Source organism: Bombyx mandarina, chromosome 11, assembly GCF_030267445.1.
Source record: "Bombyx mandarina strain Sakado chromosome 11, ASM3026744v2".
Classification (NCBI taxonomy): Eukaryota; Metazoa; Arthropoda; class Insecta; order Lepidoptera; family Bombycidae; genus Bombyx; species Bombyx mandarina.
The window spans coordinates 9,957,843-9,972,989 of record NC_143218.1 but is presented as its reverse complement, the minus strand read 5'-3'; the positions used below and the strand labels follow the sequence as shown (position 1 = coordinate 9,972,989).

At 33.6% G+C, this 15,147-nt stretch overlaps 1 protein-coding gene across 1 annotated transcript; it reads left to right on the top strand.

The window, feature by feature from the left end:
* The first annotated feature begins 4,945 nt into the window (after positions 1–4,945).
* LOC114249283 (uncharacterized) lies at positions 4,946–14,293 on the top strand. The gene is made up of 3 exons (XM_028182789.2): positions 4,946–5,420; positions 12,621–12,735; positions 13,363–14,293. Exons 1-3 carry the CDS (start codon positions 5,214–5,216, stop codon positions 13,920–13,922), a joined length of 882 nt encoding a protein of 293 aa, XP_028038590.2. The 5' UTR covers positions 4,946–5,213; the 3' UTR covers positions 13,923–14,293.
* Positions 14,294–15,147: the final 854 nt, after the last annotated feature.

The window sequence follows — 15,147 nt, the reverse complement described above, 5'->3', positions numbered from 1 at the left end:
AAAAAACCTTAGAATTTGGAACTGCGTTTGAAAAATATTCAATAAAATCAGAACTTATTTTGCACAAAACCACAGGTAATGCGCAGTTTCTAATCATGTCGCATTAAAAACTATCTAGCCTACAAATAATATTCTCAATATATAAGTATATACGCTTTGTAATCCAACAAAATAAATCAAAACATCTTATAACCATTGATAAACGTGAACCGCGCAGCCGCGAACTTACTGAATACGAATTTCCGCAACATCGTAAATGAAACAATATAGCTCGAATGTTTAATTAGCACATTGCGGGCTCCGGCGGGCGCTGGGGGTGTCCGGGTGGCGGGAGGTGTTATTCATTAAAATGTTTGTGGAAACTCGTTTAGCGCAGTTGCGGACGGGCGGGCGTTGCTTCGTTTCAGGGCTTGGCCGTATTTTTATATATTTTTCGGTATTAAGTACCAGAGCCTGTTCTCGTTGAACCCGTCACTTGCGACGAAGGGCTCGGCGAGTAAATTATCCCACAGACACAGACCAATGAGTTTCTCGCCGAATCTTCTCAGTGGGTCGCGTTTCCGATCCGGTGGTAGATTCTGGGAAGCACGGCTCTTGCTAGAGTTCGTGTTAGCAACATCGTCAGGTTCTTGGAACCCCGTGAATTCATTTACTAGCCTGGTGACGCTGATATAGTCTCTCTAGACCATCAGCTTAGGTAAGACAAAAGGCAATATAACGTGAACGCCACTGTTTACCAGGAGACGTGGGATCAAAATTTAAATGTTTTTTGGCCCTAAAGCTGTCTTTAGCGAGCACACCGCCCACTTGATGGTTAACAGTTACCGTCGCTTTTGGACGTCTGCGAATGCCAGGACCACAGCCAAATCGTAGTCTACATTTGTTATACATTACGGGTGTCCCACATTTAAGCCAGTCTGCGCGACTGACTCAAGTTCTTATGTCTTTTAAAAACAAAAGAACACTTAAAATTTAGAATTCTTACGCAAATGTATTGTTTACGATTTAACAACTTAGGCCAATTTACACATTAGATTGAAGAATAACTAAAAATACTTATATTTTGAAGTCGTCGTGGCCTAAAAGATAAGACGTCCGGTGCATTCGTGTTGAAGCGATGCACCGGTGTTCGAATCCCGCAGGCGGGTACCAATTTTTCTAATAAAATACGTACTCAACAAATGTTCACGATTGACTTCCACGGTGAAGGAATAACATCGTGTAATAAAAGTGAAACCCGCAAAATTATAATTTGCGTAATTACTGGTGGTAGGACCTATTGTGAGTCCGCGCGGGTAGGTACCACCGCCCTGCCTATTTCTGCCGTGAAGCAGTAATGCGTTTCGGTTTGAAGGGTGGGGCAGCCGTTGTGACTGAGACTTTACAACTTATATCTCAAGGTGGGTGGCGCATTTACGTTGTAGATGTCTATGGGCTCCAGTAACCACTTAACACCAGGTGGGCTGTGAGCTCGTCCACCCATCTAAGCAATAAATAAATAAATATTATTTTATCACCGGATCTTCTCAGTTGATTCCGATTCGGTGATAGATTCAGAGAAGCACTGTTATTATCAGGGCAGACGATAGCAAACCCTCAGCCTGAGTCCTGTGAGCTCGCTAACTAATGAAGGCGAAGCCAGAATAGCCGCCCAAGTTTACTGTCAGTTAGGTGGTGACAAAAGTAACCCTATGAAGTTCAGTCTTCACTATTTTCTTCACGCTCCAATATTCAGCTTTGTGGAGTGCTACATTCACAATAATAGTGTTATTATTAAGGCTCCATATGTCCGAATTCGACCAATCCGCTATACGTTCTTGCGTCCCACCACATATCAAGTACTTGACTTCTACACAATGGACTGTATATATCTGCAAATTCTTAACTACCTTTATATTTGGAGTAAATAGGGGTAGGAAAATATTCCTAAAGACACTAGCAAACATTCGAAATATCAGAAAAACACTTGTATCTTTCAAAATTTGTAAAATAATGTAGCACGCTGCGAACAACAAATCACATCGTTGCGTTACTTTTCCAGATTGAAAACAATAATATGATCAGTGATGTTCTTTTTTTTTTGGAAACTATCTTACCTCACAAAAATCCTAACCGTTACAAATACAATACAAATCGTTAGTCACAAATTAAGTAAATATTATTTAATGTTTAAATATTTGTAGCTACCAACCCTAAAGTTCACTGCGTCTAGGCGCGCGACGGTAGTAGACTTCATTTACTCCTAATAATTGCAGTTTCCCTTATTTCCCTTCCCACATCGCTTACCTCATTTATGTTTACTAAATATTACTCTTATTTTTATTGTTCACTAGCTGACCCGGCAGATTTCGTATTGCCTCAATCGATAAATAAAAGACCTAAACTTTTGTATAAAATAAACTTAAAACAAACAAAAGGAATCCGTCCGACGGGGGACACATCAAATGGCAAACAAAATTGTTATTTTTATTTAATTCTGAGCATTTTCATATTTATTTACATTTTAAACCTCCTCTGGACTTCCACAAATAATTCAAGACCAAAATTAGCCAAATCGGTACAGCCGTTCTCGAGTTTTAGCGAGACTAACGAACAGCAATTAATTTTTATATATATAGATAAACAGTATAGGCAAATCATTTTGTAAAAAACCCTCATTAGAATTAGGTTGTTGTCTTAATAAGGTCTATTTCTGGGACTAGTCTGGTTCGGACGGTGGGACAACCACTAACACAGTTGGAAGGTGATCACGTTGCGATGTCTAAGGTTCTGATAACTACACATGTATTGACGTGAGCTCGTCCACTCATCTAGTGCAGGGGTGAGCAACCTTTTTAATCAATGGGCCAATTTTAATTTTTTTTTGTGGGCCACACATTGGTCAACTCTTAGTAATAATTTACGAAACTTTATTTCTTTATTAAAAACAAACAAGAAAAGAACAGAAAAGCGAATTGATGGGAGAAAGAAAGAAAGAGATAAAATAAATTTAAAAATGCTTAGCGGGCCGCGTGAAGTTTATCCTTGATCTAGTGGATTAAATAAAAAGAGCACTTGAAATCTGTCTGAATGTGTGTTGCTTCATTCATGTTGTGTGACTTATAAATATGTAGTACAATTTAGAGAAGTTTATAGTAGTAGAAGAAGTACGTTTTAAATTTAAACATTTGAAGTATAAAAAAATTAAATGCCCATGTAAATTTAATTTTCTTTTTCTTCCTAGGAATTGTTGAATCAATTTACAATAATTGAAAAAAAATCTCTTCCTTTGCACGGAGTTGTAATTTGAATTTCCGCAGCGACAACCACATTTTTAATGTTTAATGATACAGAAAGAATTCGATAAAATATCAAAACTTACAAAATCTATATATATATAAAAATGAATTGCTGTTCGTTAGTCTCGCTAACCACCACCCGAAGTGATGACCACGACCACTCTGCCAAGAGTGCATGCGACTAAGAAGAAGGCTCGCTAAAACTCGAGAACGGCTGTACCGATTTGGCTAATTTTGCTCTTGAATTATTCGTGGAAGTCCAGAGAAGGTTCAAAAGGTGAATAAATATGAAAATTCTCGGAATTATATAAAAAACAAACAATTTTGTTTTTCCTTTGATGTGTCCCCCAAAAGTTTAGGTCTTTTATTTATCAATTGAGGCACTACGAAGTCTGCCGGGTCAGCTAGTGATTAATAAAAAAAATTGATACCTAAAGTTTTCCAAAATAAATTCAAACATTCCCTGGTAAATTCGATCGGTAAATCCAGTGGTAGATTCTGCAAAGCACTACCCTTGCTAGGGCCAGTGTTAGCAAATTCTCTAAGGTTGAGCCTGTGAGCTCACCTACCCGTCCGCGCGTAGCTTATTCTAGCCCGTTACGCTACCAGCGAATAGGAAAAAAGAAAGAACTGGGATTGTTTAAGACATTGACGCTCCGCTGTCTACCGTTACAAACTTTTCTTAAGTCTTGTTTCAATGAAAACATATTTTAGCACTCGAGAAATACCGTTGGGGAGTTCATTAGAGTTTCAACGTAAGTGGAAGGAAGTCAAGATCACTGAAAATGCAACAGTATTTATATGTATATGCTCTGTATTATAAGTAAGTGGTCAATAGTGATGAACGAGTGATATTTGCTTAGGTGGTGGATGATACCATCTCCAATTAGCTCTTCGGAGCAATTTTCTTAGAATAAACGGTCGAATACTCATAAAAATAAAAGTCTCTTTCCATATATTAATGTTTCTTTTTTCTTTAATTTTAATTTCGACTTTTTTAGTTTTCCCCACTAGTAGATAAAATGCAGACGTCCGTAACCACGAAAACTGTAAACTTGTTCGAAAACTGTAAAATTAGAAACGTCAGAACTGATATGATTAGGTACAATAAAAAACGCGAGATTAAGCCTCTAAAGTATTTTTAATTATCGACTTATTCTTTGTGTATTTCCTTTTTTTTCAGCTGACATGTATTAACATGTTCAAAGCCTGATACCGCCGCCAACCCTATTCGTAATCGCATTGACATAACCGTTTAATTTACTGATGACTTCGCGGTAAAGCAAATTTGATAATGGTATTGACTCTTAGAACAAAAATTATAATAAAAATTATATTATTATCCCACAAATTCCACACAAATATTTATTGCAGTACAACGTTTATCCCAGCTATTCGTCCTAATGTAAAATTTTCATCATTTCATTTGATATAATTTATTTTCATTAAGGTAAAATCAGCGGTGCTTAAATTTCAGTTTGTGTTATAAAATTTATATTTACAATCACACCATAACTTAATCTACACCTATTAAACGCATCTATTGAGCAATCATCCTGATTGGCTAGATTTTCCAACCCCTACCGCTTTCGACCAATCACGTAATCCCATTTTTGTATCGAGGGGAGGAGTCAAGGGGGTTTTCATCAGAAGTTAACTGTGATTTCAAGCAGTGAACATCAGAGCTTTTTGGGATTAGCACCCCTTGTGAAAGTCTCGAAGTACCGCGTATTTCGAAAAGTTTTAAACACTTTCAATATGAGTATTAGATGAGCTTCGTTTTCTTGTATTCTATTCTGAGTCTTATTCGTGTTTGAATTGCAAAACATTGCCTAAATATGCTACTCTTTCTTCATTTACATTCTAGTTACATGTAGGTTGATGTTGTCTTAAGAAATCTACGGTCAAAATTAGCCAATCATTACGATTCCTAAGATGGCTGGGCCATACCTTTCTCCGCTTCCCGGGGACCTCCTAACTGAGTACATGTTTGGTCGGCGACGTCAGAGGAGGAACAGAACTACCTTTACTCCTCAACAGCTCAGCGAACTAGAGTCGCTCTTCCAGAAGACGCACTATCCAGATGTGTTCTTGAGAGAAGAAGTCGCTCTAAGGATCAGTCTGTCCGAGGCGAGGGTGCAGGTTAGTTTCTAGAATAACTATTTTAAGCTACCCTTCCGCTCGTAATTTCACCCGCGTATTACGTGGAGAGAGACGTGTGCTTAGAATTGGAATGAAACTGAAGAATATATTCTTTTACAATGCTCAAACTATGAATCGTTTCAGTCTTTTGGGCTTGAAAAGTAACAGACAAATACAAGTTCTTACATCTAAAACATTATCAATGTGAATTCCTTTAAATAATAGGTGTTTTAGTAACAACTGACTTTACTGAAACGAAGAAGACTATGTTCTGCTCCAGATTATTTCTAAGCACCTGTCAAGTAGTAAGTAACATCAGTTATTTGGAAATCAATTCCGTAATCCCGGAGATATGCGCGAAGTAACAAACAAACAGATAGACAGACAAGCAGAAAATAAGTCTGAAATTACTATTTAATATTACATTATTCTTCTTTAGTTAGTTACTTATTTTCTATTGTTATTGCGTACCTTCAATGTTTAATTGTACTTTTTTCTTTGACATAAATGAAAGATTAACGCAGGTGACCGATTTTTATTGGAAGCAGAAATCTAAGTTAAAGAGATAAATAGATCTATATAATAGGTTTATGGTGTGTCTTTTCACAAAATGTTATTGGAAAAGTGACGTGATTGTAGCAGCTAGACATTTCAACTGGCTAATGAAACTATGGAAAGTACAAACAAAAATCGAACAAGTAATTTTATTGAACTGGCTACGAATTTTAGTCAGAACCCAATGAAGAAGAGAATTGAAAAAGAACGAGTAAGAGATAATTAAAAAACTTTTACTAAACTAATTCGAATGGTTCAATAAGAAAAGGTTCCTTTTAGAAATAACAGCGTGACAAATGACAGCGTTCAAGTTTAAAGGGTGAAAAAGCCTTTATATATGTAAAGAAGTTGCCTGCCTCATGTCTCAAGATGGGTAGCTGTATTCACATTGGGGTTTCATTCGTTTAGTAACAACTAACACGCAGAGGCCAGTGAGAGTATGTTTATTAAAAAAATATGGTGGTAGGACCTCTTGTGAGTCCGCGCGGGTAGGTACCATCACCCTGCCTATTTCTGCCGTGAAGCAGTAATGTGTTTCGGTTTGAAGGGTGGGGCAGCCGCTGTAACTATACTGAGACCCTTAGAACTTATATCTCAAGGTGGGTGGCGCATTTACGTTGTAGATGTCTATGGGCTCCAGTAACCACTTAACACCAGGTGGGCTGTGAGCTCGTCCACCCATCTAAGCTAAATGTTAATCTTTTATTTACATTTGCATATTCCATATTCATAGCATATTCAAACAGCAGTTTTAAGAGTACCTCGAACGAAAATTAGTTTAAATGATGTCGTCGAAGCTTTTCAATATGTGGATACTTTTTGTCAGTTTTACTTTATGTCGAGATTAAAAAACGCAGTTCAGAGATAACTCTAGCTGTTTCTGCTGCGATGCGTTGTTTTTTTTTCTCCTGCTTTCACAAGTCGTTCTCATTATAAAACTACTTTTACGGTTTAACCTAGCGTTTATTATTTTCATTTTCCTGTTTCCGGCGTTCCGAATATTTTGCGTTTTACTTTGGTTCGTAGAAGACGCAAATAAACATTACAAGTAAAACTAATTCGAATGGTTCAATAAGAAAAGGTTCCTTTTAAAATATGTATTTTCAATGAGTTTCTGGTATGAAACATTTCAAGAGCTAATTATTATGTCCGTTGACATTTCGAAATTAGTAAGAAGATAAAAAAAAGTAAAATTGAAAGTTTTAACTTTTTTTTTCATAAAGACCTACCTATTCACAGTTAATTCAACTATGAAATATTATTTTTATTAAATAGTATATTATATTATTATGAAATATTATTAAATATTAGTTATCGGCGCGTTATAAGCATTTTAATCGATGACAGTTAAAGGTATAATTAATAAGGTCTTACTCAATTTAAAATTTTATGAATTTTTTGACTCTTCTGATAACGGGCTAATAAAACTTCGATAATTTATAACCTAGCACAAATAAGATGACAGGGCTTACATAAAAAAAAATAGAATAGGTAACTAAAGTACAAGTAAAAACGTGTTGAAGGGAAACCAGAGATAAAAGTACAAGTAATATAAAGACAAACTCGTATCAATCAAATATGTAGTGACACGACTTAAAGACGGAAAAACTAAACCATGTTTTGCCAACTGCCTTATCACTCGCTAACTTCTATGCTGCCGAAGATATCTTTATTTTTCACAGGCACATAATTATCTTTCCTACTTCTGGCTTTAATATGTTAAGTAGCCGACGTGTGGCTCAGTAGTATAAAGCGGGCCATTCGTGAGAGGTTATAATTTCGACAGGACATTACATCTTGTTCTTCATCGTCGCCTCACTGCTGAGGATCGCGACTACATATGACTTTCCTCCTTAGTGTTCGGTCATGGGTGGCATGGACTGAACGGTATAGACTACCACCAACCGCTTTCTTAAACAAATCTCACCATTTGGCTGGTGCTATGTCCACGGTGCGCTTGCCTTCTATGTGACCCAAAATTATGAGCTTCTCTAATTGATGTCTGGGAGACCGCACTGTGTGTCCGAAGATACCACGTTAATGGCAGATGTCAGAGAGCCTTATTTGGATGTTTAGCTCTCTTAAAATGAGCTCTTAAATGCTCGAAGTCGTCGTCGTCGTCGTTGAAGTCGTCGTGGCCTAAAGGATAAGACGTCCGGTGCATTTGTATGTATCGATGCATCGGTGTTCGAATCCCGCAGTCAGGTACCAATTTTTCTGATGAAATACGTACTTAACAAATGTTCACGATTGACTTCCACGGTGAAGGAATAGCATCGTATAATGAAAATCAAAACCGCTAAATTATAATTTGCGTAATTAATGGTGTTAGGACCTCTTGTGAGTTCACAGGGTAGGTGGTGGTACCACTCCGCCTATTTCTGCCGTGAAGCAGTAATGCATTTCGGTTTGAAAGGTGGGGCAGCCGTTCTAACTATACTGAGATTTTAGAACTCCTATCTTTTTTATTGCTTAGATGGATGGACGAGCTCACAGCCCACCTGATATTAAGTGGTTACTGGAGCCCATAGACATCTACAACGTAAATGCGCCACCCACGTGAGCTAGTCCACAAATCTAAGCAATAAAAAAAAACATGACAGTCCATGGTATTCGGAGCATCCTCTGCCACACCCACATTTTAAAGGCATCGATATTTTTGCCATCGCGGCTTTCCATGCACCATGTCTCTGCTCCGTAGAGGAATATGGAAAAGACCAGTGCCCAGACCAAGCGCGTTACATATCCAGTTCTTAAATGTCTCTTATACCATACTTGACCAAGAGAGTCCACGGTGTGCGATACACCATGCATATTCATGGTAAATTGTAAGAACGTCGGGGCAAAGATTGAACTAAAGATTAAAGAACCTGCTTATTAGCTAACAAAAGGAAAAAAGACTTATTGTCGAATCAAAGAAATCGAAAACAAGTGGTAGTAACTCTGCACATCATAACATAAATCAGATTTCGCTGGAAAAATTGATTACATTATGTTTCTTGTATTGTAATGTATTATTATACCTTAGCTGGGAGGCGGGCTGCGCATCATCTCTCGTTGTGGCGAACCTTTGGGTAGGCCTATGTCCGGCAGTGGACGGCTGTGGGCTGATGATGATGATGACGACCAGAGAGCAGGTCTCATATAGCCCTACCTGCCTACAGCCTTAGGTTATTATTACGAACTTACTAAGTCGGCAAATGTTTATAAATAATAATTTCTATTTGAATAAAGCAACACATAATTTAGTCTAGTCAACAAGTTCAAAAACGTGTTAAATAGACATAAAGCTCCTAAAAATATGTACGATAGCTCATTGGATGCGGAATGATGTCTACAAAAATGTTTTTTAAGGGCTTATTAGCACATAAAAAATTGCGATTGTTATAAACAAAATAAGATTTTAAAAAAAAGGAATTTGGTTTTTCTTAATAATTTCTAAAATAATGATATTTAAGGAATTTTGAAAAAAGATCCTGAAAGAGGAGGAAATTTCCAATAAAAAAGTCCCAACTCCCGGAATTCTATCTCTATTATTTATAAAAAAAAAATAACGCTGAAAATAGCGCTCCGCGCGGTCGCTACGGCATAGGCGCGCAGTCTAAAAAGCCGGTATATCGCCTAAAATATTTTTTTATAGTATTAAATAACAATTTAAAAATTTGAATAATTTATGGTGTAATCTAAACACTTGAAGGAAAAAAACCTCGGTGAAAAAAAAATTTTACACCGATTTTTCAAAAATTTACACCATTGTTAATTAACTAACTTTTTTCCAATCTCTGTTTTTATAAATTACGGTATAAAAGTTACAATAATTCATCTATAAATTTTTCCCTTCGTGGAGCTCTTATCATTTAAGTACTTAATAAAGTTAAGCAAAAAAATTTTTTTAATCTTTATTATTTTGATAATTATTATTTTTTTTAATAAAAAAAAATTTAATTTCTAAAAAATGTTATGAAAAAAATTTTTTTTTCGTAATATCTTAATATTGCTGTTTTTGCATCTACCATAGGTTTTAATTAACATTTAAAAAACATTTTTTACGCTATTTGTTAAGAAATTGTTTATAAATAAATAGACTATTTTGGGATTTAAAAAAAAAAAAGAATTACCGTCTTATTGTATAGGTGAAATAAAGATTTAGAAAAAAAAAAAATTCTTAAATAAATGTTTTAATTGTTTAAAATCGTTTTTTTCATATTTCAATTGTTTAAATAATTAGTTAAGAAATTATTTTTTTCTTAAAAATCATCATTGACTCTTTTCAGCGGATTAACAAAGAAATACATTTTTTTATAAATAATTTCATTGTTTATTAACTTAACAATTTCTTATAAAAAATTAATATTAATCGTTATATTTTTTTTCGAAAACTACAAAAATTTTTAAAAACAACCATATATATAAAATATAGAAAAAAAAATGGTATTTTTTACAGCATTTTTAGATATTATATGATAATGAAATTACAGCCGTTACATAATTTGTCAAGCTATAAATTGTTATAACTTTTAAACTATAAGAGATACGGTAAAGGACACTCAGGTCATTTTTATAAAGGATTTATTTATCTTTAAAATAAATTCAAAATCGATCCTGTAACTATTGTTTATCAGTTATAAGCATTTGTTTATAAAAAATTATGATTTCTTTGATATTTTTTGAAATTTCATAGCTTATAATTTGTTGAATAATATAGATACAGCTACGGACCCAAAAACTTTTTTGTTCTATGATAAAGTATCTTTCTAATTACGTATAAATCATAGAAATATATAATTTTGTTTAAATAATATACTAGTTTTAATTTATACTTACCTCGTTTACATTCTGCTATCGATCAGTTTTCATTTATTTACCAAATGCTTATAACAACTGATAAACAATAGTTACAGGATCGATTTTGAATTTATTTTAAAGATAAATAAATCCTTTATAAAAATGACCTGAGTGTCCTTTACCGTATCTCTTATAGTTTAAAAGTTATAACAATTTATAACTTGACAAATTATGTAACGGCTGTAATTTCATTATCATATAATATCTAAAAATGCTGTAAAAAATACAAATTTTTTTTTTCTATATTTTGTTATGTATGGTTGTTTTTATATTTTTTTGTAGTTTTCGAAAAAAAATATAACGATTAATATTAATTTTTTATAACAAATTGTTAAGTTAATAAACAATGAAATTATTTATAAAAAAATGTATTTCTTTGTTAATCCGCTGAAAAGAGTCAATGATGATTTTTAAGAAAAAAATAATTTCTTAACTAATTATTTAAACAATTGAAATATGAAAAAAACGATTTTAAACAATTAAAACATTTATTTAAGAATTTTTTTTTTTTCTAAATCTTTATTTCACCTATACAATAAGACGGTAATTCTTTTTTTTTTTTAAATCCCAAAATAGTCTATTTATTTATAAACAATTTCTTAACAAATAGCGTAAAAATTTTTTTTTAAATGTTAATTAAAACCTATGGTAGATGCAAAAACAGCAATATTAAGATATTACGAAAAAAAAAATTTTTTCATAACATTTTTTAGAAATTAAATTTTTTGTTAATTAAAAAAAATTATAATTATCAAAATAATAAAGATTATTAATTTTTTTTTGCTTAACTTTATTAAGTACTTAAATGATAAGAGCTCCACGAAGGGAAAAATTTATAGATGAATTATTGTAACTTTTATACCGTAATTTATAAAAACAGAGATTGGAAAAAAGTTAGTTAATTAACAATGGTGTAAATTTTTGAAAAATCGATGTAAAATTTTTTTTTCACCGAGGTTTTTTTCCTTCAAGTGTTTAGATTACACCATAATTTATTCAAATTTTTAAATTGTTATTTAATACTATAAAAAAATTATTTTAGGTGATATACCGGCTTTTTAGACTGCGCGCCTATGCCGTAGCGACCTCGCGCAGCGCTATTTTCAGCGTTATTTTTTTTTTTATAAATAATAGAGATAGAATTCCGGGAGTTGGGACTTTTTTATTGGAAATTTCCTCCTCTTTCAGGATCTTTTTTCAAAATTCCTTAAATATCATTATTTTAGAAATTATTAAGGAAAAATCAAATTCCTTTTTTTTTTAATCTTATTTTGTTTATAACAATCGCAATTTTTTATGTGCTAATAAGCCCTTAAAAAACATTTTTGTAGACATCATTCCGCATCCAATGAGCTATCGTACATATTTTTAGGAGCTTTATGTCTATTTAACACGTTTTTGAACTTGTTGACTAGACTAATTCCCCACCGCTACGATTGCACCATTGCACCAGCCAAAGGTATCCATGAACGGCGGTAGCCAACAATAAAAATGTTAACATTAAAGCATTGAAATTAAGATTTTTATTGATTTCTACATTTAATTATGGCTAATTTCACACCTTTTGAATTTCTTATAATATCAAATTTAAGGTACAAATCATTTTTATTAATTTAAATGACATTTAAATATGAAAGGTCACAACATGTTCTCTACCACTAGATAAATACAAAGAGTAGAGAAAAAAGAAAGAAAAGTAGAGAAGAGGAAATACAAAAAAAATGACGCTAGCTGTGACGAGAATTCACTTTATTCGATATTGAACAAGATATTTATTTTAATAGTTTTTTTCTTCAACAGGTATGGTTTCAGAATCGTCGAGCAAAATGGCGGAAACAGGCCCGTCTGCAGCTGCTGCAAGATGCTTGGAGGATGAGGTGCCTAGGACTCGGGACACCACCGCTACCAATGCCTGGTAAACTTAGTAATACCTATGCTATATAACATTTAATACTACGGAAATTTTAACATTACCATTTAGGAAAAAACTAGCAAACGCTCATCTGTCCCCAAATTAGGATTCTTTGTACTATATGAGATTATTGATAAGTAAATTTTTACTGACTAATGGTTCTAATTACTAATTGATTTTTTTTAGCTTGGATGGGTGGACGAGCTCACGACCTACCTGGTGTTAAGTGGTTACCGAAGTCCATGGACATCTGCAGCGTAAATGCCGCCACCTACCTTGAGATATGAGCTCTAAGGTCTCAATATTTTTACTAAAATGGCACGGCAGAAATGATCAAGGCGGTGGTACCGACCCGTGCGGACAAGACATCCTACCACCAGTAAAAGTTCTGAGTTAACAAACTAGATTGTTCTTGATAATACGGACACTCCAGTATTGAACCGTTTTTTTATCTTTATTTATCTTTCTATATTCTTTAATTTATCTTTCGCATCAATGCCATAATAAATATAACGCGGTCGTTTAGTAAATCGTACTTTTATCATAGTAGTTGACGATTACCCCGTTTTGATTTGATCCTTATGTCTTTGTCACACATTGAAATATTTATTATTTGATGTTCGATTTCAGGCCACGCTAAGCCACCGGATTCTTCGCCGGAAACACCGGATTCGCCCAACGACGGAAACTCGCCTGAAAGGTCGAACACCGAAAACGGTGAAATCACTGGTTCGCATCAAGAGCCCTATATACACAATACAAACATGCAAGAACCTATTCCACCGACCCCACACGACCTTCCAATGCCGATGCCGTACAACGAAGAAGCTAGAATGATGCAGCAATCTTTTCCGTTTACATCACTCCTCATGCCCCAAATGGATTCAGAAGTGGCTCCGACAGACTTAAGGGTGCTGGCCAGTAAGAACTGTCCCTGTAATGAAGAGGAGCCTCAGGATCTGGCGTATCGTCCGCGACGTGAGAGGGAAAGCGATACCGATAGTGACGCGGAGATAGATCTAACATCGCATTCTTCTAAAGACGACGATTTGAGAGAATCGGAAAGGCTGGCGAACAGAATCGCCACTAGCATCTTTAGAAGCGACACTGTTTTGCAAGATCTCGTACCAAATGATTTGAGTTTAGCGAATAAAGGGAACGATAGAAATCAGAACGGTGTATCGATGTAAGTGGTTATCGATGCAAGCAAACCTAATATTTAACCTATCGACGTTTTGGATTAAAGTTATTTTATTTAAAGACAAGTGAATCTCGGTCATGATTCGATGTGAATGTCGCTAATTGTATAAACATCTTCACTTTGAATGATCTAAATAAAATATTTATTCTAAACAACCTCGTAAGTAGTGACATATACGAAAGACCACAAAAAATTTTTGAAGCCTTATCTGATCAGCCGTTCACTAGTAAAACTCCATCGGGCATGTAAGAATTATCTTTATTTATTTAGATCTACCCCTTTTCGTACTTTTTGGAACGCGGATATAAGTCGGGAAACATAGTAATGAGAAAACATTAATTAAAGCTACACTTGTTATTTTTCTGTATTTTTTTTTTTTTTGAAACTATTTTTAACTCGTTATTAGTTTTTTTTATCGATCTTTAATTTATTTTGATCTTAATTGTATTATTGATTTTTAGTATTTTCAATATTTGTATATACGGGCAATAATTTTGAGTCAATAATTCCAAAAAAATAAACGGATAATTTCGTAGTGTAAGTTGTACGTATAGTTCTACAAAGAGAAATAAAAAAATTGTAATCAATTAAATTTTACTTATAATCCTCATAAATATGTACTGTAGATATTTATGTGAATAAGAAATAAAACAATTAAATCAGCCTTTTTTTATTTAAAGTAATTTAAAAAAAAACCTTTATAATAAAACTATTGACTTGATATTTTTTTAATAATTTATATTATAAATAAGCCCTATAAATAAAAATATATTCATAATCAAATAGAAAAATTCACTTTAATTTACTACATTGTGAAATACTAGATTAATAATTCTATATAACTCCTTATGATTAGTTTCAAAAAATCAATAGTTACACAACTTACAAATGCAAAACTGTGATATGTTTATATACAATTCGTTCATTATAAATTATTCGCTTCGCTCCTATTCAATCTAAATTACAATAAATAAAAAATCACATTGCTTTTCATAATTTTGGCAACACTGGCATGTTACTAAACTTCACAGAGTAGCTAAGTATTAAATAAAAAAAAACCTTTGTATAGATTATACTATAGCTGGTGTTCACAATAAATTTCGACCGCAGTGATGACAGATTCAATTAAAAACATACCATAAACAATGAACAGTTATTTTTAAACGAAAAATACTCGTTCGTCTTCTGCCCTCTTCAGCTTATTAGTTTCAAAA

Coding starts and splice junctions, on each gene's coding strand:
- LOC114249283 (XM_028182789.2), top strand. CDS start 5,214: ATGGCTGGGCCATACCTTTCTCCGCTTCCCGGGGACCTCCTAACTGAG. Junction 5,421..12,620: donor TGTCCGAGGCGAGGGTGCAG/GTTAGTTTCTAG, acceptor TTTCTTCAACAG/GTATGGTTTCAGAATCGTCG. Junction 12,736..13,362: donor ACCACCGCTACCAATGCCTG/GTAAACTTAGTA, acceptor GTTCGATTTCAG/GCCACGCTAAGCCACCGGAT.